Source organism: Mustela putorius, unplaced genomic scaffold (assembly GCF_011764305.1).
Source record: "Mustela putorius furo isolate JIRA1106 unplaced genomic scaffold, ASM1176430v1.1 tig00000281_pilon_pilon_pilon, whole genome shotgun sequence".
Taxonomy (NCBI): domain Eukaryota; kingdom Metazoa; phylum Chordata; class Mammalia; order Carnivora; family Mustelidae; genus Mustela; species Mustela putorius.
In genome coordinates this window covers 29,742,339-29,768,229 of record NW_025421343.1, presented here as the reverse complement: position 1 = coordinate 29,768,229, position 25,891 = coordinate 29,742,339, and the positions used below count along the sequence as shown (strand labels likewise).

The following is a 25,891-nucleotide window of genomic DNA, read 5'->3' as shown; positions in this document are numbered from 1 at the left end:
CAAAGCAAGACCTCAATAAATCTCTACTGAAGAAAATAATGGTTGAGGTATGATTTCTGTAATACGCTGTTTAAATCCAGGTCAGGCAGCATAAAAATCTTAATTCAAAATTGCCCTAACTGGTGCTCGCTTCGGCAGCACATATACAAAATTGCCCTAACTGATTTAACTCTCTTCTTTTTGTAAGTAGGAAATAATATATGGCTCTTATACATAGGTTCTGGCACAGCTTTTCAATTTATGAAAATTCATCTCAAAGGTCACAAAATTTCATCAAGCAAAATAATTCTTATCTATTGAATAATTACATTTTTAAGGAGACTCAAATATTTACTAAGTACAGAGCTGGATTTTTCAAAACAGTTTTATAACCCCTTTAAATACCTTCCAAGCACCAAGAGAAATTGTTTAACAGCAATTCAAGTACTAATTCACTTCAGTATTTTGTATGAGAATCTGAATGTTTTCCAAAATATTTTGATGAAATACATTTTGAATCATAATTAAATTTTTGTTATTCTTGGTTAATCCAAAATCCTAATCAATTCAATTTCACTGTAACATCTCTTTATAAGCAAGTTTATACCTGTCCACAGAACGGCCTGGCCCCACTCCAAGTTCTGGACGAGCACTAGGTAAGAGGTAAGACAATCTGTCCATCACTGAGGATGCCACAGGTAAGGCAGCAACATTTTGATTTATTTTCTTGAGTTCATTCACAATGGCACTGGCAATGGACTTCAACACATGATGAGGAAGATGAAATGTAACTGTGGCCCACTGAAATAAATTGGGAATGTAAGCAAAGGAAAATGTACTCAACAGTTTAAACCAAAACTGTAACTTATACATTATAAAATAAAGAACGATTCAGCAGGCTCGAGTTACTCCACTAATTCATTATTCAAAGCAGGAGCTTGCAATCAGTAAAAAAATGAAACTTCAATTTAAAAAAGCCAGCTTAGAACCTGATGGTAACACATCTTCTTACACAAGCATCAATGATTTAGGATAACAAAACTCACCCATTATTTTTTATATTCCTCCAGCACATTTACAATGTTAAGCACAAACTAGGTGTTCAAACCTCTCTGTTTATAAGAATGTACTTGTACAGTGTAGTGCTACCGTACACATGCATAGGCATATGAGGATTTACTTCAGTTTAGCAGATGCTTATGTATTTATTGTGGTCACTATACCCAGAGTAACGAAAAGCAAGGCTCTTGTAGTCACACAGACTTGGACTCCAAGATCATCTTCACCATCAACTATGTGACCCAGGTCAAATTAATTTCAGTCTCCAGCTTCTGTAATATGAGGAAAAATGGGGTGCCTGGGTGGCTTAGTTGGTTAAGTAACAGACTTCAGCTCAGGTCATGATCCTGGAGACCCAGTATGGAGTCCCACGTCATCTCCTCATAGGATTCGCTGCTCAGTGGGGAGTCTCCTTCTCCCTCTGACCCTCCCCCACTGTCATGCTTTCTCTCCCACGAAAATAAATAAATAAGATCTTTTTTAGAAAGAGAGAGGAAAAATAAATACCTACTCACACAATTTTTTTTAAAGATTTTATTTATTTATTTGACAGAGATCACAAGTAGGCAGAGAAGCAGGCAGAGAGAGAGAGAGAGAGAGAAAAGGAAGCAGGCTCCCTGATGAACAGAGAGCCTGATGTGGGGCTCGATCCCGGGACCCTGAGACCATGACCCGAGTCGAAGGCAGAGGCTTAACCCACTGAGGCACCCGGGCGCCCCCACTACTCACACAATGTTCTTATGAAAATTCAAGTGAGAACTGGTATAATGTTTAATACAGTAAGCATTCAACAAATATTAATTATAATTACTTAACATTAAAATTATTTTAAAAGGAAGCATAGATGCTAAGTATTATCCTTCTGGAGAAATAAGTCTATAAAATAATTTCATTTCTATATCTTTCCTTGCTCACCTATGGTTTCCACTCTGTCTAGTACATTCTAGGCAGCCTACTAAATTATAACTTATCCATATAACTAGAAAAACTTTTGGACAGAAACAGGACTTGAATTGCTAGAAAGAAAGAAAGAGTGACAAAGAAAATGAAAGCCTCCTATTTTGTTCTTAGAACTAATCCATTCATAGATCCAGAGCTCCTTGTCTGAAATCCCTCGAGAAAGGGCACTGCAGTAACGCCCAGCATACGCTGTAAATCGTACTCCAAACATTCCACAAAGGTACCTGCAGATGTGCACTAGTCATGTAGACTGGGAAACAGAAAATAGTGTGAGCTTTCAGGCTTTACAATGAAGTAGCACTGAACTGATGTAAAACATTACTGTGGTGTTTTAGTGCAAGTAGGAACTTAGGATGGTCAGACGGTTAATGGCGTTTTGGACCCAAGTTATCTCCGTGAGCTCTGGGGAGCCCCATATCTATCTTGCAGTTATTTGTCCAGTTCCCAAAAGCGTAACTAGACGAGATATAAAATAGGCAACCAGAAAATTTCCACGATGTTTCTCTAGTCCTCTCTAAGAACTATGAAAGGAAGGAAGGCCAAGTGGAAGCCCCTCGAACTTCCATTCTCTACAAATCGACTAAACCAAAGCAATACCACATTCCTGAGGAAATTTCTGAGATTAACACCATTGTAAGAGACCTGAAAAATAAAGGGGAATTCAGACTATGTCACCTTTGTTTAACTGGCCTGTTTGGCCTATGCAAAATGTAAATGAATCTGAGAGAAAAACTGTGGACTCTAAACTGTCAGGAGACGTTAACTGCAGCTGTTATTCCAGATGGGGTACCTTTACTAAAGCAAATCAACAAATCCTTGATATCCGGTAGGCAGCTACAGTCCTCTGAAATACCTCTTTTCTCTATACTAATTTTTAAGAACCATCCAAAAGCAGCCTGGTTTTATCTGGCAGTAACAATCAATCTTCGGTCCTACCCTGGGACTGTGGCTCATGTTCTCTCCCGTATGTAGTCCACCACACTGGCCTACTGCATCATGCTGTAACACACTCTAACGTCACACTGATAGGTCCAGATAAGAAGTAGCCAGGAACTCACATGCCTTAGCAAGACATATGCAAGCCAGAGAGGATAATAATGCCCAAAAAACTCAGAGTCCTACAACCATTGTAAAGCTCCTGGAAGTCCAGTGGTCTGAACATGTCAGAATATTTCCTCCAACATGAAAGACAAGTTGCTACAACTTACAAAAGCAAACAGTGAAAAAGAGGCATAATGCTTGGTGGGCCTACCTGGATTCTGAAACCGCTCTTGGCAGATTTCAATGCGCTACCCTAACTCAATTATCTAAGAATACAGGCACAGACCAAGAAGCTCTGCAGCAGGTCCTGGCTGCACACAAGATGTTCAATTTTACCACTGACATATTCCCTGACACTAGAAGTGTGTATGGCAAGTAAAGATCCTGAAAGGCCTGTCCGGCAAGCTGAATTAGGACAATCACTGGCACAATGCTAGGGTAAAGCCACACCATTCCCTGTAAACGTAACTGCTCTTTTCAGAAACAATGTCTGGCTTCTCAGTCCCTGACAGAAATTAATACCAATCCATGATCTGTGCGATCAGAGGCAACTGGGGGGCTCAGTCAGTTAAGTGTCTGACTCTTGATTTCAGTTCAGCTCTTGATCTGAGGGTCATGAGATCAAGTTCCGCCTGGTGCTCTGCACTCACTGGGGACTGCGGGAGATTCTCCCTTTGCCCCTACTCCAGCTCACACATGTGCGAGAGCGCTCTCTCTCTCTCTCCCTCAAATCAATCAATCTTTAAAAAAAAAAAAAGCCTGTGTGATCAGAGCTGTCCATCATAAACTAGATGTGAAATGACATACCAAACCATAATACTAGGAACAAAAGACAAGTCTCTTTTCATTGAGTGGTTTCAAGAGATCATTCTTGAGAAAGTCCAACAGGCCAGTTTTGGACAAGCTGAATAAACAAGTAACCCAGCTTTCTATAATACCTACTCTTGTTTTAACCCCTCCTTCTCATTCTACACTGATGGCTTCACAGAGAACTCCATACAAGGTACTTGTGGAAGAAAACCCTTGGCTCTGATGCACAGATGGCTCTGCATATTTGGCTGGTACCACCCTAAAGAGATGGCTGCAACATCCGAGCCCCAGTTAGGACAGTGGTGAAGGTAAATCTCAGCGGGCAGAACTTCGACCAGTATATGAGGTTGTGCTCTTTGTCTGAGATTGAGAACTGCCCATAAGTGAAGATCCTCACTGATCAACAGACAGTAGCTAATGTTTTGGCTGGATGGTCAGGCATTTGGAAAGAACAGGACTGCAGTCAAGGGTAAAGGTCTAAGAACAGACCTCTCAAAATAAACAGATTGGGAAATATTTATGAGGTACACAAATGCTCATTCAAAGACATCTGCTTCCAAGGAAATGGGCAAACTACACACATTGTATGAATGTCACTTACCCTCTCTCCATAGCCACTCCCAATGCTTTGCTCAATAGACCTGTACGCAAAGTACCACGGAACAGAGACGGAGATATGTACAGGTCCAACAACACAAACATCCCCGCACCAAGACTAACCAGGCTACAGTATTACTGACTGCCTCATCTACCAATAGCAGATACCAAAGCTGAGCCACCAATGTCACACCATTTTCCAGGGGGAACAGCCTGCTATCTGATTATAAGGATTATATTGGATTCCTTCAGCCATGGATAGGGCATCAACTTTTATTCACTATAATAAATAAATGTTCTGAATATGCATTTACTCGTTCTACCTACAATGCTTCTGCCATTCTATTAAACTACTGCCTGTGAACTAAGAGAATGGCTTATGCACTCTCATGGTATTCCACACAACTTTGCTTCTGATCAAGAAAGCACTTCAGGCTCTTTGCTCTTCCCCGTTCGACAGACAGCCCATCTTCAGGTGCAGTGCCAGCCACGTGCCCAAGACAGGATGGTGAAGGTCAGAGTGAACAGATTTGGCTGTATTAGGCGCCTGGTCACCAGGGCTGCTTTTAACTCAGGCAAAGTGGATGCTGTCGCCATCAATGACCCTTTCATTGATCTCAAGTACATGGTCTACATGTTCCAGCATGATTCTACCCACGACAAATTCCATGGTGCAGTCAGGGCTGAGAACAGGAAGCTTGTCACCATTGGGAAGTCCATCTCCATCTTCCAGGAGCAAGATCCCACCAACATCAAATGGGGCAATCCTGGTGCTAAGTATGTTGTGGAGTCCACTGGGGTCTTCACCACCTTCACCTGAAGGGTGGGGCCAAGAGGGTCATCATCTCCACTCCTTCTGCTGATGCCCCCATGTTCATGATGGGTGTGGACCATGAGAAATACAACTCCCTCAAGACTGTCAGCAATGCCTCCTGTACCACCAACTGCTTGGCTCCTCTGGCCAAGGTCATCCATGACAACTTTGGCATCAAGGAGGGTCTCATGACCACCGTCCATGCCTTCACTGCCACCCAGAAGACTATGGATGGCCCCTCTGGGAAGCTGTGGCATGACGGCCGAGGAGCTGCCCAGAACATCATACCTGCTTCCACTTGTGCGGCCAAGGCTGTAGGCAAGGTCATCCTGAGCTGAACTGGAAACTCCCTGGCATGGCCTTCCACGTCCCCACCCCCAGCATGTTTGTCGTGGATCTGACCTGCCTTCTGGAGAAAGCTGCCAAATATGATGACATCAAGAAGGTGGTGAAGTAGGCATCAGAGGACCCCCTCAAGGGCATCCTGGGGTACACTGAGGATCAGGTTGTCTCCTGCGACTTTAACAGTGACACCCAGTCTTCTACCTTTGATGCCGGGACTGGCGTTGCTCTCAATGACCACTCTGTCAAGCTCATTTCCTGGTATGACAATGAATTTGGCTACAGCAACCAGGTGGTGGACATTATGGTCCACATAGCCTCCAAGGAATATGAGCCCCCTGGATCACCAGCCTCAGCCAGAGCAAGAGGAAGAAAGAGGCCCTCAGCTGCTAGGGAATTCCTGTCTCAACTTAACCCCCAAAACACTGAGAATCTCCCAACCTCCACTGTTTCCATCCCAGACCCCCTGAAGAAGGGGAGGGGCTTGGGGAGCCCTACCTTGTCATGTACCATCAATAAAGTATACTGCATTCAGCCAAAAAAAAAGAAAAAAAAAGCACTTCAAAGAAAAACACAAAACTAAACAAAACCAGCAAGAAAAACAAAGCAATGGGCACTTGCCCATGAAATTGACTGGTCTTACCATGTTATCCTAGGAGCTGGCCTGACAAAAAAAAGTGTAGTGCCCTACCAGAATCTCATTGTCAGTACTAACTGGAAGAGAGGTTCTACCTTACAGGGTGATGAATATGCTTAGACTCAAAACAAAACAAAACCACAACAAAAAACACCTAACAATTTCTCCCAATAGGGTCGCTATTACACTTAATACCCCATTCAAAGATTTTTTTCAAGCTTTAAGTTTTAACGGTCCTACATGCCAAGGGAGGAGCATTCCACAAGGAGTATAATGATCCCATTGAATTATGTGTTAAGACTGCTACCCAGCAATATTGAGTTCCTCCTGTCACTCCCTCTCTCTCTGCCTGCCTCTCTGCCTACTTGTGATCTTTCTCTGTCAAATAACTAAATAAAATCTTTAAAAAAGAAAGAAAGAAAGAAAGAAAGAAACCAAGGTGGGAGGTGGGGCACCTGGTGCTTGGTCAGTTAAGCATCTGCCTACAGCTCAGGTCATGATCTTGGGGTCCTGGGATCAAGCTCCACATTGGGCTTCCATTTCAGTGGGAAGTCTGCTTCTCCCTCTCCCTCTGCCCTCATCCCTGCTTCCACGCATTTTCTCTCTCTCAAATAAATAAAATATTAAAAAGAAAGAAAAAACAACCAAGGGATTCTTTAGGGTGCCTCTAAGTCCTTTCATATCCAATAGTAAAAGTGCACAGGTGATTACAAAAACTAAAACAGCTCCACTGAGAATTTAATCCTGCAGAAGTGAAGACTTGGGTGGGTCACTCCACCATGCAAAGACATCTGCCAGCAAAGTGCTGCAGACAGATACAAAATAGGGAGTAGATGGAGGTTGTAACTAGCAAGTATATCCTTTTGACCAGTAAAGAACTGAGGGATATAGTGGCTATGAATATTTTCTTCCCTTCTTAGTACACATGATGGATGAATGTAGATTCAGAACCAGACACACAGAAGCAGACAGACATAGAGACTTATTTCACGCAAGAATTTTGGATGTAATTAGTCTTTAGGTGGCACAGTTCTATTACCTGAACAGTAGAGACCTAAAAATAATTAAATTTTAGTAGTTAGTATCACCTAGGGACAGGTAAATTATCTATCAGAACTTTGTGTCTCTCATCTCTGGGGATAGGGAGAAGGAATCTTCATTTGTAAAAAGTAAAAACAGGGGTGCCTGGGTGACGCAGTGGGTTAAGCCGCTGCCTTCGGCTCAGGTCATGATCTCAGGGTCCTGGGATCGAGTCCCACATCGGGCTCTCTGCTCAGCAGGGAGCCTGCTTCCTCCTCTCTCTCTGCCTGCCTCTCTGCCTACTTGTGATCTCTGTCTGTCAAATAAATAAATAAAATCTTTAAAAAAAAAAAAAAAAGTAAAAACATAGTATTTTTGTTGTATTAAAAGTTCAAATATGCACAGAATATATGTATGGAGATGCTGAGTACCAAAAGGGTACACTGTGACAATTATGAAACTACTATCTCTCAGTTCCAAACTGACCCTTTATTTCTCTTCCCTATCATCTTAAGGCTGGGACTCTGCAAAATGCCTTTCTTCTTTCCCAGCCAGTTTCCTGGCTGTCCGGTTCTGACAAAAGGAACACAGGATGGAAACTGGAAAGCATGATGAGGGCGGAAAAGACTTCCCCAGGCTATTACTTGTCACAGCTGTCGATGCTGAGTCAGCACAGGGCCTGGTGGCAGCCAGTCTCCTGCGTTTTATTCTTCTAGTCTCCTGCGTTTTGTTTACTTAGCATTCCCAGAACCCGTCTCACAGAGCTCCTCAGAGGTGGTGACACCAGCCAAACAGCACTCTCTTCAGAGATCCATGTCTCAGCTCCTCGAGTGCTGTTCCCCAAGCTCCTGAGGTACCATCTGGACAGCGGCTCCTCCTGAGAAGCCTGGATCCCAAACCCACAAAGCCTATTCTTAAGTTTGTAGGTGCTGACCACCCTAAGCTCCTTCCTTCAGACCTAGGTGACAGCTGCTTCCCGGCATTACTCTCTGTGTGCTTCCTCAGGGCTTCCTTTCCACTTCTTCAGTTCTCAGACACATGTTAAAATCAATTCCTTACGATAAATTCTTTTTGTTGGAATGCATAGTATGGTTTCTGTTTTACTATATAAAATGTTCCATCAATGGAATAAAAGTTAATAATATCATGGTAAATCTCTATTAAAAAATCCAATATTAGGAAGGATGCAGCTGATCTGAGGAGTAATATGAAAGATACTCAAAGATACATTCTTAAGTGGGGGAAAAAAAAGCAAAGTGTAAACTATAGTCTGAATATGTGTGTCCCCTCATCCCCAAATTCATCTGTTGAAATCTTAACCCCCAAAGGTGACGGTATTAGTAGGTAGGGCTTTTGGGAGGTACTTAAGTCAGGAGAATAGAGCCCTCTGAATGGAATCAATGCCTTTATAAAAGAGGCTCCAGAATGATCCCCTGAGACCTTTCCATCATCAGGACACAGTAAAAAAGCAAGTACAAAAAAAGATTTCACTAGAAAGCAGCCATGCTGGCACCCTGATCTCAGACTTCCCTGCCTTCAGAACTGTGAACAGTAATAAATTTCTATTATACATAAACGACCCAGTCGGTGGTATTCTGTTAATAGCAGCCAGAACAGATGACAGTACATCAAATTTTGGTACAGTTACAATTGTACTTAAGAAAAGAGATACTTAAAAACGCAAAAATTATTTTTAAGAAAATGGTTTTTACCTTCTACCTTACACCCTTTAGTATAGAAATTTCTTATGTATTACACTTATAACTTAGAAAACAAAGAAACATCAGTAAAACATATCCAAGGATTTAATTCAAAGCACCATCTCACACAAACATCCTAGTCATGCCTAATAAAAAATAATGTCAACAAAAGCCCAAATGGCCCCATTTCCAAAGACATATTCCATTTCTCACTGAAGCTCATCACCTAACAAGAAATTCTCTTTCATCAGCCTCTTAACCAATATAGAGCTACCAAGCACAGAAGCTTTAGGAACAAAGTAAGCAAAACAGTTCCCACAAACTGAATTTAGACTTCAGTAAAAATAGTTTCAACTTTTAGGGGACTCATAAACATATTTTGTTCTCTGAAAGAAAAATCTAGAACTGGAATATTTCCAAGGGTAGGTGGAAAGTGGGGGAAAGACAGAGAAAGTGAAAGTATGGAGGTGTTCTTTCTCTCATAATCGAAAGAAGGTAATTTTTTTTAAACTTCTTACCTTAGCAACTTTGTGGTTGGCTGCAGTCTCATGGGATGTATTTTTTAAACCATCTTTGAGCTGTGTGATGAACAAATCATAACCCTCCGTACTAGAAATATCTACCTTTTCTAAACATGCTGATAAGAGCTGTTGTGCCTAAATAAAAAAAGATGATCACAGAAAATTAAACACAACAAAAAAATGTTACATTCAGATCCTTACTCAAATACTTTAATTTGTTATTATACTGACAAGTACTATAACTAAACTTTACTACTTTTACCTTTTTTAAACAAACTAAATCACATATAATCATATGCTGATTTGAAGGGCTGTTATAAAATCAAATGAGATAAAGCGATATATTTGGCATAACACCACAGAGTAAAGTTTAAATACATGGAAGCTATTATAAACCAAAGCAAGATTAAAAAAAAAAAAAAAAACCCTAGATTAAAAAAACCAAAAACAAAAAACCCTAGATAAGCTGACACCACGAACAAAAATTAAAGGTAAAATTTTAAAGAGATAAATGTAAAATCCTTCAATAAGTTTTAAACACTCAAACTATACAAAACCGTAAGAGAGAAGATTAACTAAGTCAACAGGTAATATAAAAAAGCCTCTGTATTGTTACCCACATATTCAAAAAGAACTACCTTAAAACAGAAATACATGGTTGACAAATGGAAAAGAATACATCCACACTGATCCAAGCAAACCTAGGACTCCATACTTAATTGAAGATACAAACAATACTATGCAAACAAGGTTGTGATTAGGTACACAGAAAATCAGCATAAGATGTTAATGGCCAACAAGGTAGAGAAGGTGACAGAAGCCAGATAAATACCTAACCCTTCAGACAGCACATTATGAAAAATACTGATTTGAGGGTCTATTTCATTATAAATGTCCCAATATTTTATTGTAATTCTCTAGTTCTTTGTAAAACCTGAACAGGTTGATACCATCTTGCATCACAGATTCTGTGATGAAATATATATATATATATACACATACATATATATATCCTTTATTAGGATATCAACCTTAAGTTATCAGCTAGTATAAATTCCTCAAATTAAGAGGAAAAAATGTCCAATACAACTAAAACTAATTAGTTCTCTATACAAATATTTTAGGCAGGACCCCAGATCCAAATGACAAAAAGAGGACTACTCTCTTTTCAGAACTCAAATTTTCAGCAAACATACTTTCAATAATAACCTAACAGACAACTATATTATGACACTGAGTGAAATCTAAGTGGATACATGTTGGTATCCTTTTTCTAAATTAGTCTTCCAAAAAGAGAATAAAAACATTTATATTGCACTTTATGTTTACCAATTGACAATTTTCATGCCCTAAAAATGGGAAATATGCTATACTGTTTTTATCAAATAATCATACCACCAAATGCAAAACAATTCATAATTAACAACTTGGTATGAAGACAAAAATGGTATCTCACTTTATTAGGAGACACAGCATTAAAATCTTTTATATTTTATTTAAGATGATTTAAAATCCAGTAGCTTTGAAAAACGTACTTTCAAATTACACCACATGAACATCAATGCACAGGTAAAGATTTTAAATTAGGGTGCACCTACAAATTAAGTAATGAATATGTAACACTACAGAAACGTATGTATGACTAAAATTTTAAACTGGGATTGTTAAAAGGTATGATACATACAAGCAAAGATTACTGGCTGTTCACTAATATTCATTCCTCCCTTCCATCTTATGTTTAAAAAAGAACTACCTCTTTCCAAGTGTTCTCAGCTTGATGTGACCATGTGACTAAATTCCGGCCAATGGGAGGAACATGAAAAGGGTGGATATGAATGAGTTTGGGAAAGAAAGCAAGAAAGAATGAAGGAGAGAAGGAAAGCAGAAGGGAAGGAGCGGGGAGAAAGGACAAGAGAAAAAAGGGGGAAGGGTCGTACCAGTGTGCTTCCCTGGGCTTCTGCTTTCCCTTTCACTATGACGGGGAAATACTAATGAGCCTTGGAACAGCTGTCATGAATTCAAGAGATGGAAGCTAAGTGTTGAGGTAAGCAGTTACCCCTACGCTTAGCCCTGTCCTGTTACTGAAAAAACTGTACTGTTTAAGCCACTGTATTCTGCTGTCTCTGGTACCGTTTCAACTGCATGGTTCACACTTAAATACCACTCTGATAAGCATCAATTAATTACAAAGAGGAATTAAACAAATGTGATCAGTAAGTCAATTCTGTTTTTATAGGGGCATGTATAAAAAAAAAACCGGGGTACATATACAATGTTCTCAAAGGACAACTTAATTTAACAGCTAATAAGGTCTGAAATTACATTAAGAGGAAAAGTACACTGATTTATTTCAACTTACCTCTGTAACAGGTAATTCAAGCTGAACCACATCATCCTGCTTTGAAACTGGAGTTTGCAGAGCAGTGTCTAACAACAAGATTCCGTTAAGGTCTTTCCTACACCCTACTGCAAAATCATCCACAAATATAACTTTATCCACCGCAGATATATACTGACATTTCACCTGTCCACCTGGTTTAGCTGTTAAAAGAACAAAAATTCAACACTTAAGATTTAAAAATAGTCCATTAAAAAATAAATGTTTACATGGAAGCTAAATACAGTATTTAATCTCACATTGGAAAACACTGCTCTAAAAGACATTATTAGAGCAACTGATAAACTTGTAATATGTACTATAGATCAGATAAAGTATCACTGTGAAACTGTCAGAACTTAACAGCTCCAGAGCTATTATAAAAGAGAATATAGGAGCGCCTGGGTGGCTCAGTTAATTGAGTGCCCAACCCCTGGTTTCAGCACGATCATGATATTGGGGTCCTGGGATCAAGCCCATGTCAGGCTCCATGCTCAGCAGTTAGCTTCAGGATTCTCTCTCCCTCTGCGCCTCCTCTATTCTCTCTCTCAAATATGTAAATCTTAAAAAAAAAAGGGGGGGGGGTGCGCCTGGGTGGTTCAGTGGGTTAAGCCTCTGCCTTTGGCTCAGGTCGTGATCCCGGGGTCCTGGGATGGAGCCCCATGGGGCTCTCTGCTCTGCGGGGAGCCTGCTTCCTCTTCTCTCTCTGCCTGCCTCTCTGCATACTTGTGATCTCTGTCTGTCAAATAAATAAAATCTTCAAAAAAAAAAAAAAAGGAGAGAGAGAGAGAGAGAAAATGATCACTCTTAGAAATAAACAGGCACCTGGCTGGCTCAGTTGGAAGATCATGGTACTCTTGATCTTGGGGTCTTGAGTTTGAGCCGCATGTTACGTGTAGAGATTACTTAAATACATAAAACTTTTAAAAATAGAAATAAACATAATAATAGAAATAAAGATAAAAAAAAGAAACAGAAATAGTAAAGGGTAAGGGGGCAAAGAATGCAACCTAGTCTCAATAGAGCAAAAGAAATAAAATGGGTATATATGTGTGTGAATGATGAGCAAATGTGGTAAAAGTATTTAAAATCAAAACTGATAGAACCAGGTAAAGGGTACAGGGAAGTTCTTTGTTCTATAGTATTTCAGAATTAAAATATTCAGAACAAAAGTTTTAAATATTCAGTATTTGTCAATTTTTTTGCAAAATTCAATAAGCATAAAGTCAGTATGGCCCGTTTCTAGGTAATTACCAAAAATGTTTGAGGACTTTTATAACTGAGATTAAAAAATGAGATAAAAAAATGAGATAAAAGAAAAATGTTTATAACCTAGGTTAAGAGAAACAGTAAAGCCTCTAGTTCAATCCCCACTGAGAAAACAGTCAACTACCACTAATGATCAACATACCCTAAGGTTTCTGCTGAGTCAGTATCAAAAGAGTATTTTTTTTTTTAAGATTTTATTTATTTGAGAGAGACTGAGAGAGAGAACAAGCAGAGGAAACAGCAGATGAAGAGGGAGAAGCAGACTCCCCACTGAGCAGGGAGACCCATGCAGGACTCAATCCCAGGCCCCGAGATCAGGACCTGAGCTGAAGGCAGACACCCAGGTGCTCCAGGTGCAAAAAGTCAGTGAATACATGAACCATAAAATTTCTCAGAATAAGTCAGAGTGGAATTTCAGAAGTCTTATAAAAAACAGTAACAGGCAAGAGGCTTTAAATACCAAGAAAAAAATTTTTTTAAGATAACATCAGTTTCTATACTTAAATTTACAGACTTATAAGGAGATTAATGTTAAGTGTTTCTGTCACAAATAGAGTCTCTGTAAGAAGACTTGAAAGAATGACCAATTATGAAATTTTATTCTATTAGAAAAGATAAACCCCTGTGGGCAAGTAATCCTGCTGCCGGTACACCTAAACTCTAAACTCCCAATACAACTTTTTCTTTTTTTTTCTTTCCAAAGATTTTATTTATTTATTTGACAGAGATCACAAGTAAGCAGAGAGGCAATACAACTTTATAGAACATCCCAGTAACTAGCTCTGCTCCAACTAATGATACAAAAGTAGAAAAATGGAAATAAATCAGAGTCCTGGTTTTCAATCCTAGGTCAACTATAAAACATGTTATAATCAATGAATATTGGGGTGGTATTCTTTTTTTTTTTTTTTTAAAGATTTTATTTATTTATTTGACAGACAGAGATCACAAGCAGGCAGATAGGCAGGCAGAGAGAGAGAGAGGAGGAAGCAGGCTCGCTGCTGAGCAGAGAGCCCGATGCGGGACTCGATCCCAGGACCCTGGGATCATGACCTGAGCCGAAGGCAGAGGCTTAACCCTCTGAGCCACCCAGGTGCCCCTGGGGTGGTATTCTTAATCTCAGAATAGTATAGTTCTTTTGGACGCTAACAGACAACTTGGAGGCATTACAAAACTGACTGGAACAAATTCATTATCCACACAAAACAAAACAGTAATCTATAGTTCAATCTCAGAATTCAAAGTTTGAAATACATGTTAGCATACAGGAAAATAATCTCTGAAACACAATAACAGGCATATTTACTTAGCACTTCTAATATCTAGGTAAAACCACAAGAAAGACAAATTATAGAAACTCAGGGTAAAATTATAAAAGAACTTACAAAAATTGTTTCAAAACTCCAAAACTCATTAACAGTAAATATTTTTAAGAACTATTCTTTATGAGGAACCTGGGTATCTCAACTGGCTGAGCAACTGACTCTTGCTTTCAGCTCAGGTCATAATCTTGGCGTCATGAGATAGAGTTCCACATCCTGCTAAGAGCTCAGCAGGGAATCTGCTTGAGACTCTCCCTCTCCCACTCTCCCTCACCAACTCATGCTCAAGTGAGATCTCTCTCTCAAACAAATAACTCTTAGGGGGAAAAAAACTATTACTTTTTTAAGAATCTTTTTAGGCTTCCAGCAAAACTGAGTAGAAGGCACTTAGAATTCCAATATATGCCCTGCCTCCCCATAACTATAAAATTTTGAAAAACAAACTGCAAATTCTGCTTTATTGTTTAAGGTATGTGCATTTAAGTAACGAATTATTGAAATTATAATTCTGTTAGAAGTTCCCAAGAGAGGTATAAAATATGTGTCAAGACTCTACACCAGTGTAGTTTCCAGATGCGCTTCCACGCAACCTTAGAGAATTCTAACCATATCACACCACTAGAGATTCTTCCACAGATCCCGACTGAAAAAAAGTCACCACTGTTTTTTACAACTTCTTATACACTACACAATACTAGCACTCAAAGTAATGCACACTGATCAAGGAGTCTTTTTAGCAGTTTCTTCAGGCCAGTATAGCAGCATGCTATGTTCATTAGGATGAGTACATTCCCAGTTTTTGACCTTAGTTAGGGAAGGTCGTCCATAAGCAGAGGGCTGTACTGCACAGGGGGTAGAAAGGAGGGTATTATCAGCCATATCCCACTGAAGGACCTTCTGGCACAGTCTGAGGTTTCACACAGACATGAATTTTGAGGTAAGATTATTAAACCCACTACAGACACTTTCTCTCAATTTTTTTACTAGGCTGAAGACTTTATTTTTGAAAGGAGAGCTTGGTTAATATACCCGGACAGTATGCTCAAGATGAGCTTTGCTCATCTATCCCTAGAAAAGTCCTAGATGGGGCACCTGGCTGGCTCATCAGTACAGCATGCAACTCGATCGAGGGTTTTGAGTCTGAACCCCATATTGGGTAGAGATTATTTAAAATAAAATCTTGGCACCTGGGTGGCTCAGTGGGTTACACCTCTCTCTTCGGCTCAGGTCATGATCTCAGGGTCCTGGGATAGAGTCCCACATCGGACTCTCCGCTCAGCAGGGGGCCTGCTTCCCTCTCTCTCTCTCCTTCTGCCTGCCTCTCTGCCTACTTGTGATCTCTCTCTCTGTCAAATAAATAAATAAAATATTTTTAAAAATAAAATCTTAAGGGGCGCCTGGGTGGCTCAGTTGGTTAAGCAACTGCCTTTGGCTTGAGTAGTGATCCCAGGGTCCTGGAATCAAACCCCATGTCAGGCTCCTTGCTCTGTTGGGGGAGCCTGCTTCTCCCTCTCCCTCTGCCTGCTGCTCCACCTACTTGTGCTCTCTCTCTCTCCCTGTTAAATAAATAAATAAAATTTTAAATAAATAAATGAAATCTTGAGAAAAAATCCTAGATTTCTGTGCAAGAAAAGTATCTTGCAATGAACAAAGAATATTTTTGGAACTTTTCAACTTCTTACATGTTTGAGCAAGTCTTTCTTACTTAGGAAGTAACAAGACAAGACAGAAATCCTCTAATGTCAGTTAAAAACAAAATCCATGAGTGTTTAAGTCTGACACTTAACTTAGTGTTTGTACAAAATAAACGAACAAATAAAACAAAACAAAAAACACTAGTTTCACAATCAGGTAAATTCAACATTTATTTTTAGTCGTAAGAATAGCCATTTTAAGTACAGAAAAAATAAAAGAGATGAAGAAACCTATAATAGAGCTTGACTGTGTCACTCACTTGGAAAACATGTTTTCAAAGTCTTGTAAAATATTATAAGTTATACTTTTTTATTCATGATGCTCTGATTCATGATTTTAGTGGCATTACTATTAAACACTCGATATATTTTAATGTTACCAATAATACTGATAAACTTACAACCTATACTTAAATTATATCTCCCAAGACTACCTTTAAAAAACTTAAATCCGGGACGCCTGGGTGGCTCAGTGGGTTAAGCTTCTGCCTTCGGCTCAGGTCATGATCTCGGGGTTCTGGGATCGAGCCCCACATCGTGCTCTCTGCTCAGCGGGGAGCCTGCTTCCCCTCCTCTTTCTCTCTGCCTACTTGTGATCTCTCTCTCTCTCTCTCTCTCTCTCTGTGTCAAATAAATAAAAAAAAATCTTTAAAAATTAAAAAAAAAACTTAAATCCCATTTTGGCATGAACCATTTATTATTTCATTTGCCTTATGAGTTTAAAATATCTGAAAATAGGGGCACCTGGGTGGCTCAGTGGGTTAAAGCCTCTGCCTTCGGCTCAGGTCATGATCCCAGGGTCCTGGGATCAAGCCCCATCTCTGCTCAGCAGGGAGCCTGCTTCCTCCTCCCTTTCTCTGCCTGCCTCTCTGCCTACTTGTGATCTCTGTCTGCCAAATAAATACATAAAATCTCAAAAAAAAAAAAATATCTGAAAATAAACTTCTCAAAGAAAGATAAGCTATGCTTAACTAATGTTTGTTATGCTTTCCAAGAAGAGTTGGCTAAAAAGTTATTTTTGGCTTTTAAATAGAAGGAAAAAACCCATGGCACATACCCTGTACCACATACTGCACCTTTTTAGAACTCTGTGAAGAAGTAATCTGTAAGGGATGCCTGGGTGCCTCAGTTAAGCAGCCTACTCTTGATACTCAGGTCACAATTTAAGCCCCATGTCAGGCTCTGTGCTCAGTGGGGAGGCTTCTTGAAATTTTTTCTACCTGCCCTATCCCTGCTTCTGTGTGCCCTCTCTCACTCTCTTTCTCTCTAAAATAAATAAATCCTTTTTTTTTTTTTTTAAGTTATTTGTGAAGTGACTTTTAAACCTACGGGGATAAAATTTTTAAAAATTGAGCAGGAAATTTTAATAGAGGAAAAACTCAAATTCCTCCATCTACAACAGAAATCAGCAAACTTGTGAAAAGGGTCAGAGAGGAAATATTTTAGGGTTCACAAGATAAATAGCCTCTCTCACCATTACTCACCTCTGCCACTGTAGCACAAAGGCAGCCATAGCCAACATGTAAATAAATGGTTGTGGATGGGCACCAGTTAACACTTTATTTATAAAATTAGGAGATAGCCTGAGAGCTACAGGGGTTTGCAGACCCCTTATTGACACTAAAAACCTGCATTAGTGCAGATATTCTTTCCCAGAAGGGAAAACGTCACAAAACAGGTTAAAATTCACAGCCAGACACAGTAAGTTTCTGAAAACTAACAAAAATCTTGAAAGCAAACAGACAAAAAGGCCACATTACTTACATAGAAGTAATAATACAATAAAAACATTTATCATTAAAAACCATAGGGTTCATTAGGAAGTAGACCATTTTTTTAAGCACTAGAGAACAAGAAATTTGCTGACAAAAATGTCCATTAGAAATGAAGGTGAGGGTGGGACGCCTGGGTGGCTCAGTTGGTTAAGCCTCTGCCTTCGGCTCAGGTCATGGTCTCAGGGTCCTGGGATCGAGCCCCGCTTCGGGCTCTCTGCTCAGCAGGGAGTCTGCTTCCCTTCCTCTCTCTCTCTGCCTGCCTCTCTGCCTACTTGTGATCTCTGTCTGTCAAATAAATAAAATCTTAAAAAAAAAAATACAAAAAACACAGGGCACCTATGGCTCAGCAACCAACTTTTGATTTCAGCTTGGGTCATGATCTCAACTCACAACTCACTTGTGGCCATGAGTTCAAGCCACACACACACACACAGAAATCAGAGGCCCAGTTAGTTAAGCATCTGATTCTTGGTGTCCGCTCAGGTCATATCTCACGGTGGTGGGATTGAACCCCATGAAGGGCTTCCCACTTAGTGTGGAGTCTGCTTCAGATTCTCTCTTCCTCTCCCTCTGCGTCTCCCCCAGCTCTTACCCCACAGGCACATGAGCTCTCTAAAATAAATAAATAAAATCTTTTAAAAATAAAAATAGGGGCATCTGGGTAGCTCAGTCAGTGTCTGCTGCCAGCTCAGGTCATGGTTCCAGGGTCCTGGGATTGAGTCCCACACTGGGCTTGCTGCTCAGCAAGAAGCCTGCTTCTCCCTTTCCCACTCCTCCTGCTTGTGTTTCCTCTCTGGCTGTCTCTCTCTCTTCTCTGTCAAATAAATAAATAAACTTTTTTAAAAATTATTAAAAATTAAAATAAAAATTTAAAATAAAAATAAATGAAAGTATAAAAATGAAAGGATAAAAAAAGATATTTCAGGCAAACATTAATTAAAGAAAAGCTAAAGTAGCTATATTTATATTAGACAAAGATCAGAGCAAAGAAAATAACCAGAGATAAATGAGGTCATTACATGATAAAAGGACCAATTCACAAAGAAGAAAAAGCAATCCTAAATACATATAAAATATACACCTAACAGAACTTCAAAACACACACAGCTGGGAACTTAGATGACTCAGTTGGGTAAGCCCTCTGATTTCGGCTCAGGTCATGATCTTAGGATCCAGAGATCAACCCCACATGTTGAAGCCTACTTAAGACTCTGTTTCTTCCTCTCCCTTTGCCCATCCCCACTCTTAAAATAAAAAAAATAAAAAATAAAAAAAATCACATACAGCAAAAATTAATGGAACTGAGAAGAAATAGGCATCCAAATTACAGCTGGAGACTTCAACACTCCTCTCTAATAGAACAGTAGATAAAAAGAAAAACCACCAGCAATATAGAGAAACTGAACCCCACCATCAATGAATAAGATTTTTAGAATACTCCACCTATCAGAAGTAAAATACACATTCTTTTCAAGTATACATAGAATATTCACCAAGATAGACCATATCCTGGGTCATAAAACAGACCTTAACAAATATATAAGAAGTCAAATTAGGAGTATGTTCTCTGACCATAATGTATTTAAGTAGAAATCAATAACAGAAATATAAGAGGAAATACCTGGAAAATAAACAACATACTCTAAATAATCCACATGTCAATAAACAAGTTTCAGATAATTCAGAAAATATTTTTAATTGGGATGAAAATGAAAATATATCAATGTGTCAAATGCAAATAAAGCACTACTTAGAATGAAATATGTAGGAACTAAATTCTTATACTGGGGTGGGGAAGAAGGTCTCAAATCAATAATCTAAGTGTTCTATTTAAAAAACAAAACAAAAAAAAACCTAGGAAAAAGGATACCTGTGTGGCTCAGTTGGTTAAAGCCACTAACTGCCTGCCTTCAGCTCAGGTCATGATCCTGGAGTCCCAGGACTGAGTCCCGCACTGGGCTCCCTTCTTCTCATGCTATCTCAAATAAGTAAATAAAATCTTAAGAAAAAATATAAATAAAAAACTAGAAGAAGAAAAGCAAAGTAAATAACTAACAAGCAAAATAAAAATAATGATAGGAGCAGGGATTAATGAAAACAAAAATAAAAATAGAGAAAATCAACACAAGCAAAAAAGAGATCTTTGAAAAGATTTGTAAAACTAGTAAATCTCTAGCCGAGGCTAGCAAAGAAAAAAGACACAAATTACCAATAACATCAAGAAAGAAAAAATACACTATAGATCCTGCAGAGATTAAAAGATAATAAATAAGAAAACACTATGAACAACACTATGCACATGACAACTTAGGTGGCCAACATAAATAAATCTGAAAACTCAGACTGTCAAAACAAACAAACATGATACAAACTTAAAAAGATAACAGGGGAATAATAAGTACAAGTCTACACATATAAATTTGAAGGTAGAGGTGAAATGTACCAATTGCTTGAAACCACAAAGTACCAAAACTTCCTGTGTATGAAACAGATAATCTGAATTGAGGAAACTGAATTAATAGTTTGAAATATTCCAAAGAAACCTCTAGGCCTATCTGACTTTATTGTAGAATTTTATCATACATTTAAGTAACAAGTAACACCAATTCTACACAATTCTTCTCCAATAAAGAGAAGTGGGAATACTTTCAAACTCGTTTTATGAAACCAGCATTAAACCTGAAGCCAAGTCTAGAAAAAGATAGCACAAAAAAAATCTATATACCATTATCCCTCACGCATATCGATGCAAACACCTTCCACAAAATAAAAGCAAATGGAATTTAGCAAATATAAAAAGAATAACATGCCAGGACCAAGTACAGTTATAGAAGGAATAATGAACTGGTGCAATATTCAAGAATCAATCAATATAAGCTACCACACATTATAGCTCAAAGAAGAAAACCTACATGAACAGATGCATTCGGTAAAATATAATATCCTTTCAGGATTTAAAAAAAAAAAAAAAAAACCTCAGCAAATTAGAAATGAAAGGGAATTTGCTCAACCTGATTAAGGACAGCTACAAAGATCCTAACACTATCAACATAATTAATGGTAAAACACTGAATACTTTCCCCCTAAAATCAGGAACAATCAAAGGAGACACTCTCAACATTCCTATTCAGTATCGTATTGGAAAATCTAGCCACTGCAATTAAAAATGAGAAGAATTTAAATGCCATGAAGATTAGAAAGGAACAAATTAAACTGTCCCTGTTCACAGACAACATGATTAACCTATACAGAAAAATCTAAAAATAAAAAGAAAACTCCTAGAGCTAATAAATGAGTTTAGCAAGGTTATAGTAAACAAAATCAATACATAAAATATCAGTCAACTGTACTAGAAATCGGAAGCTGAAATCTACAAAAACCAGTTTATGATAGACTTAAAAATATAAAAATAAGGGCGCTTGGGGGCTCCATCGGTGAAGAATCTGCCTTTGGCTCAGGTCATGATTCCAGAGTCCTGGGACTGAGCCACGCATTGGGCTCCTTGCTCAGCAGGGAGCCTACTTCTCCTGCCTGCCATTCCCCCTGCCTGTGCTCTCTCTTTGTGTCAAATAAATAAAATCTTTTTTAAAAACGTTAATAAAATACTTAGATATATACCAAAAGTATGCAGAATATGCATGCTGAAAAGTATGAAAGAAGTGTTAAAGAAATCAAAGACTTAAATGAAACCACGGTTAGGGACTGGAAGAGTCAATATAGTAAAGATGTCAATATCCCCAAATTACTGTAGAGATTTGATGCAATTTCAATCAAAATCCCAGCAGGAGAGGCACCAGGGTGGCTCAATCGGTGAAGCCTCTCACTCTTGATCTCTGCTGAGGTCCTGATCTCAGGGCTGTGAGTTCAGGCTCCACCCTGGACTCCACAATGAGTGGCTCAGTCAGTTAAGCGTCTACCTTTGGCTCAGGTCATGATTGTGGAGTTGTGGGATGGAGCACCATGTTGAGCTCCCTGCTCAGTGGGGAGTCTGCTTCTCCTTCTCCCTATGCCCTTCCCCCTACTCGTGCTCCCTCTCCCTCCTCTTGCTCCCTTTCTGTCTTAAATAAAATCTTATTTAAAAAATAAAATTTATTTGAAAATAACAGAACTTATTTTAAGTGCACAGTTGAATGGCATTAAGTACATTCACACTGTTCTGCAACCATCACCACCATCCATCCAGAGAATGGATGGTGCAAAACTTGCAAAACTTGAGCTTTATAATCATCAGGCACTAAGTCCTCCTTCCCATCTCCATACCCTCAGTGCCCAGCAATCACTATTCTACTTTCTATCTCTAGAAATTGACTGCTTCTAAGTCACACGTATAAGTGGAGTCATACAGTATTTGTCCTTTTGTGATGGGCCTATTTCAATAAGCATTATGTCTTCAGTTCATCCACGTTGCAGTGTCAAAATGTCCTTCCTTTTTACCATATTTTGTTTATCCATATATCCATCAATGGACACTTGGGTACTTCTCCTTTTGACTACTGGGAATAATGCTGCTATAAACACAGTGTACAAATATTTTTTCAAGGCCCTGCTTTCAATTCTTTGGGGTATATACCAAGATGTGGAATTGTGATACCATAAAATTACCAAACTAATTTCAATTGTTTGAGGAAACACCACACCATTTTCCGTAACACCCGCACTATTTTACATCCACCAAGAGAATACAATACAAGGATTCCAATTTTCCACATCCGTGCCAACACTTATTATTATATTTAATGATAGTCACTCTAATGGGTGGGAAGTGGTATCACACTAGGTTTTAATTTATATTTCCCAAAATATTAGTGATGTTGACCATCTTTTCATGTGCTTTTTGGCCATTTCTATTTCTTCTCTGAAGAAAGATCTATTCAAGTATTTTGCTCATTCTTTAATTGGGTTGTTTGTTTTTTTGTTGTTGAGATGTTAAAGTTCTCTATACAGTCGAGATATTAATTTTTTATATATACCTAGATATGTGACTTTCTCATATTCTGTGGTTTGCTGTTTTAACCTATTGATAGTGTCTTTCAATGCACAACAAGTTTTCATTTTGATTAAGTCCAACTTGTCTATTTTTTCTTTGGTTGCCTGTGCTTTTGATGTCATATCCAAAAAATCACTGCCAAATCCAACGTCACGAAGCTTCCCCCTTTGTTTTCCTCTAAGAGCTTTCTAGTTGTAGCTCTTCCATTTAAGGGTTCAACTTCATTCTTTTGCAAAGTGGATATCCAAGTTTTCTCAGCACAATTTCTTGAAAAGATTGTCCTTTCCCCCACTGAATGGTGTTGGCCTACTTACAAAAATCATTCACCACGTATGTGAGGGCTTATTTCTGTGTTCTCTATTACATTAGTCACGTATGTGAGGGCTTATTTCTGTGCTCTCTATTACATTAGTCTACACCAGTACCACACTGTTTTGGTTACTGTAAAACTGTATTAAGCTTTGAAATGTGAGTCCTCCAACACTGTTCTTCTTCTTCAAAGAATGCTTTGTAGAATCCCTTGAGATTCTACATTAATTTTAGGTGGGTTTTTCTATTTCTGCAGAAAACATCACTGGAATTGTGACAGAGATTGCACTGAATCTAAAAACACTTTGGGTACTATTGACTTTTTAACAATATACAAGTAAGAAATGCTTGTAAGGATGCAGAATTAAGTGGAACTCATCTATTTTTAATGAAAATACATAATGGCACAGCCATGCTAGGTTGGACAGTTTCTTGTTTAAGATTTTTTTTTTTTAAATTAACTTATTTGAGAGAGAGAAAAGACACGAGCAGGGGGGAGGAACAGAAGGAAGGGGAGAAGCAGACTCCCCACAGAGCAGGAAGCCTTAGGAGGGGCTTGATCCCAAGACCCCAGAATTATGACCTGAGCTGAAGGCAAACACTTAACAGACTAAGCCACAGGCACCCTGGTTTGACAGTTTCTTGTAAGATTAAATATACACTTACCAAATGGTCCTGTAATCCCACTTCCACGTATTTACCCTAGAGACATAAAATCTTACATTCACACAAAAAACTTTACTCAAATGTTTATAGTAGCTTTATCTATAATCACCAAGCTGAAAACATACAAGTGTCCTTCAATGAGTGACTGACTAAACAAATGATGACACATCCATACAATGAAATACTGTTTAGGTATTTAAAAAAAAAAAAAAAAATGGGGCGCCTGGGTGGCTCAGTGGGTTAAAGCCTCTGCCTTCAGCTCAGGTAATCATCTCAGGGTCCTGGGATGGAACCCAGCTCTCTTTCTCTCTCAAATAAATAAACTCTTAAAAAAGTTAAAAAAATACATACATACATATATGTATGTATATATATACACATATATTTATTTTTATTTTATTTATTTACTTGACACAGTGAGAGAGGAAACACAAGCAGGGGTAGTGGGAGAAGGAGAAGCAGGCTTCCTGCTGAGCAGGGAGCCTCATGTGGGGGTCAATCCCAGGACCCTGGGATCATGAGCTGAGCTTAAGGCAGATGTTTAACAACTGAGCCATCCAGGTGCCCCTAAAGAACTTTCTTTAAAAATATATTTAACAAGAGAAAAAAGCAAAAAGACACTGTTGCCCCAGGTAACAAAATCGTAGGTAACTACTCTATTCCTTAGTCTATTCGATATGTCCCATAAGGTAAATCACTTTTTAAACGGAAATTCACAAAGGTAGGAAACTTTTTAAAAATTATTTAATCCTAATACCCACTTCAAGAAATAGTCAATTCTTGATCAAGGCATTATCTATGTGCATCCCTACAAAACTTGCAAAAATATTATCTGAATTACATCATCTTTGCAAACTGATAGGACACACTGTAAAATTCTATTTCCACAGAGATAACATCAGAGTTCAATGCTTAAAACACTCTACTAATTAAACACAGTATATAAAAACATCATTCAAAGTCTATAAAGAGGGTACAAAATTAGTGTTCTTACAATGCTTTTAAAATATAATTTAAGTAACCAAAAACAAAATCACTTAACAAAAGTTGTTAGTACGTATTATTATTCAAAGCCAAAGTGAGTATTCCTATAAAACTAAACTCGGTGCAAAGCAAAGAAGTTTGGGAAAGTTCAAGTGCTATGCCACGAAAAAAGGGTAACAAATGGATGAAATGCAATGCAGTGAGAGTATTATTCCAGGTAAGAGAACCCAACAATTGCCTAGGCATGAGAGTGGGTCTCCAGAAGACAGACTTACTGGAATTAAGAATTCCAAGTTCAAGGGTGGCTGGCTGACTCAGTCAGTGGAGCATGTGGCTCTTGATCTCACAGTTGTGAGTTCAAGCCCCACATCAGATGTAAAGATCACTTAAAAAATAAAATCGTTAAAAAGAGAGAGAGAGAAAGAGTTCCAAGTTCCAATTCTCTCTATTCACTTTATCCTCAAGTTCCACCAAACCTCCTATTTAACTATAATCTTAAGTATATGACATCAATGGAGAAAGTTTTAAGAACATAATCCTCTCTGAAGTTTCCACAGATGAGAATCAATCTTTAAGGACCTATTCCCCGCAAGAAATTTTGGGGACTATTTCAACATACATTACTCAATTTGTCACAGTCACATCTCCCAATCACCTTGGGATGCAATAGTTACATTTTCCTTCAGGATTTTAAACTGGAGATAATTCAGTAAAATTTGGGAGCGACTTTTGCTATCTGATATTGCTCAAGATATCCCTAACCATCTACACACAAATTCCTATTGCTACATGAAGTTGTCCATATGAGAAGGAACTCAGCTATAAATCTATACAATCCTGTAATATGCAGCATATACCTTATGAATTTCTATTTGGAGCTCATACTTGAAACTACTGTTCTCTGTTGAATATAGAAGGCACATATATCCAGACTAGCAGTCACAAAGACCTTTCATCATTCCTCACATAGCCTACATTTTAAATCAGTCCAAGTCAAATTCCATCCAAATATGATGAAAATGTGTCTA

The 25,891-nt window shown here is 38.5% G+C and overlaps 1 protein-coding gene and 1 pseudogene across 11 annotated transcripts in view; one reads left to right on the top strand and one right to left on the bottom strand.

Annotated features, from left to right (window-relative positions):
• BIRC6 (baculoviral IAP repeat containing 6) overlaps window positions 1–25,891 on the bottom strand; it is a 227,342-nt gene that overhangs the window by 185,547 nt on the left and 15,904 nt on the right. For all 11 annotated transcript variants that reach the window (XR_201180.3, XM_045079285.1, XM_004777910.3 and 8 more), the window contains exons 2-4: window positions 11,840–12,021; window positions 9,478–9,615; window positions 587–780 (exon numbers count right to left, since the gene is read on the bottom strand). Coding sequence is in view for 10 of the 11 variants with exons in the window: in XM_045079285.1 (XP_044935220.1) it covers window positions 587–780; window positions 9,478–9,615; window positions 11,840–12,021 (514 nt within the window). In the remaining variant the exon portion in view is untranslated. The remainder of the gene's footprint in view (window positions 1–586; window positions 781–9,477; window positions 9,616–11,839; window positions 12,022–25,891) is intronic.
• LOC123391775 lies at window positions 4,952–5,717 on the top strand (annotated as a pseudogene).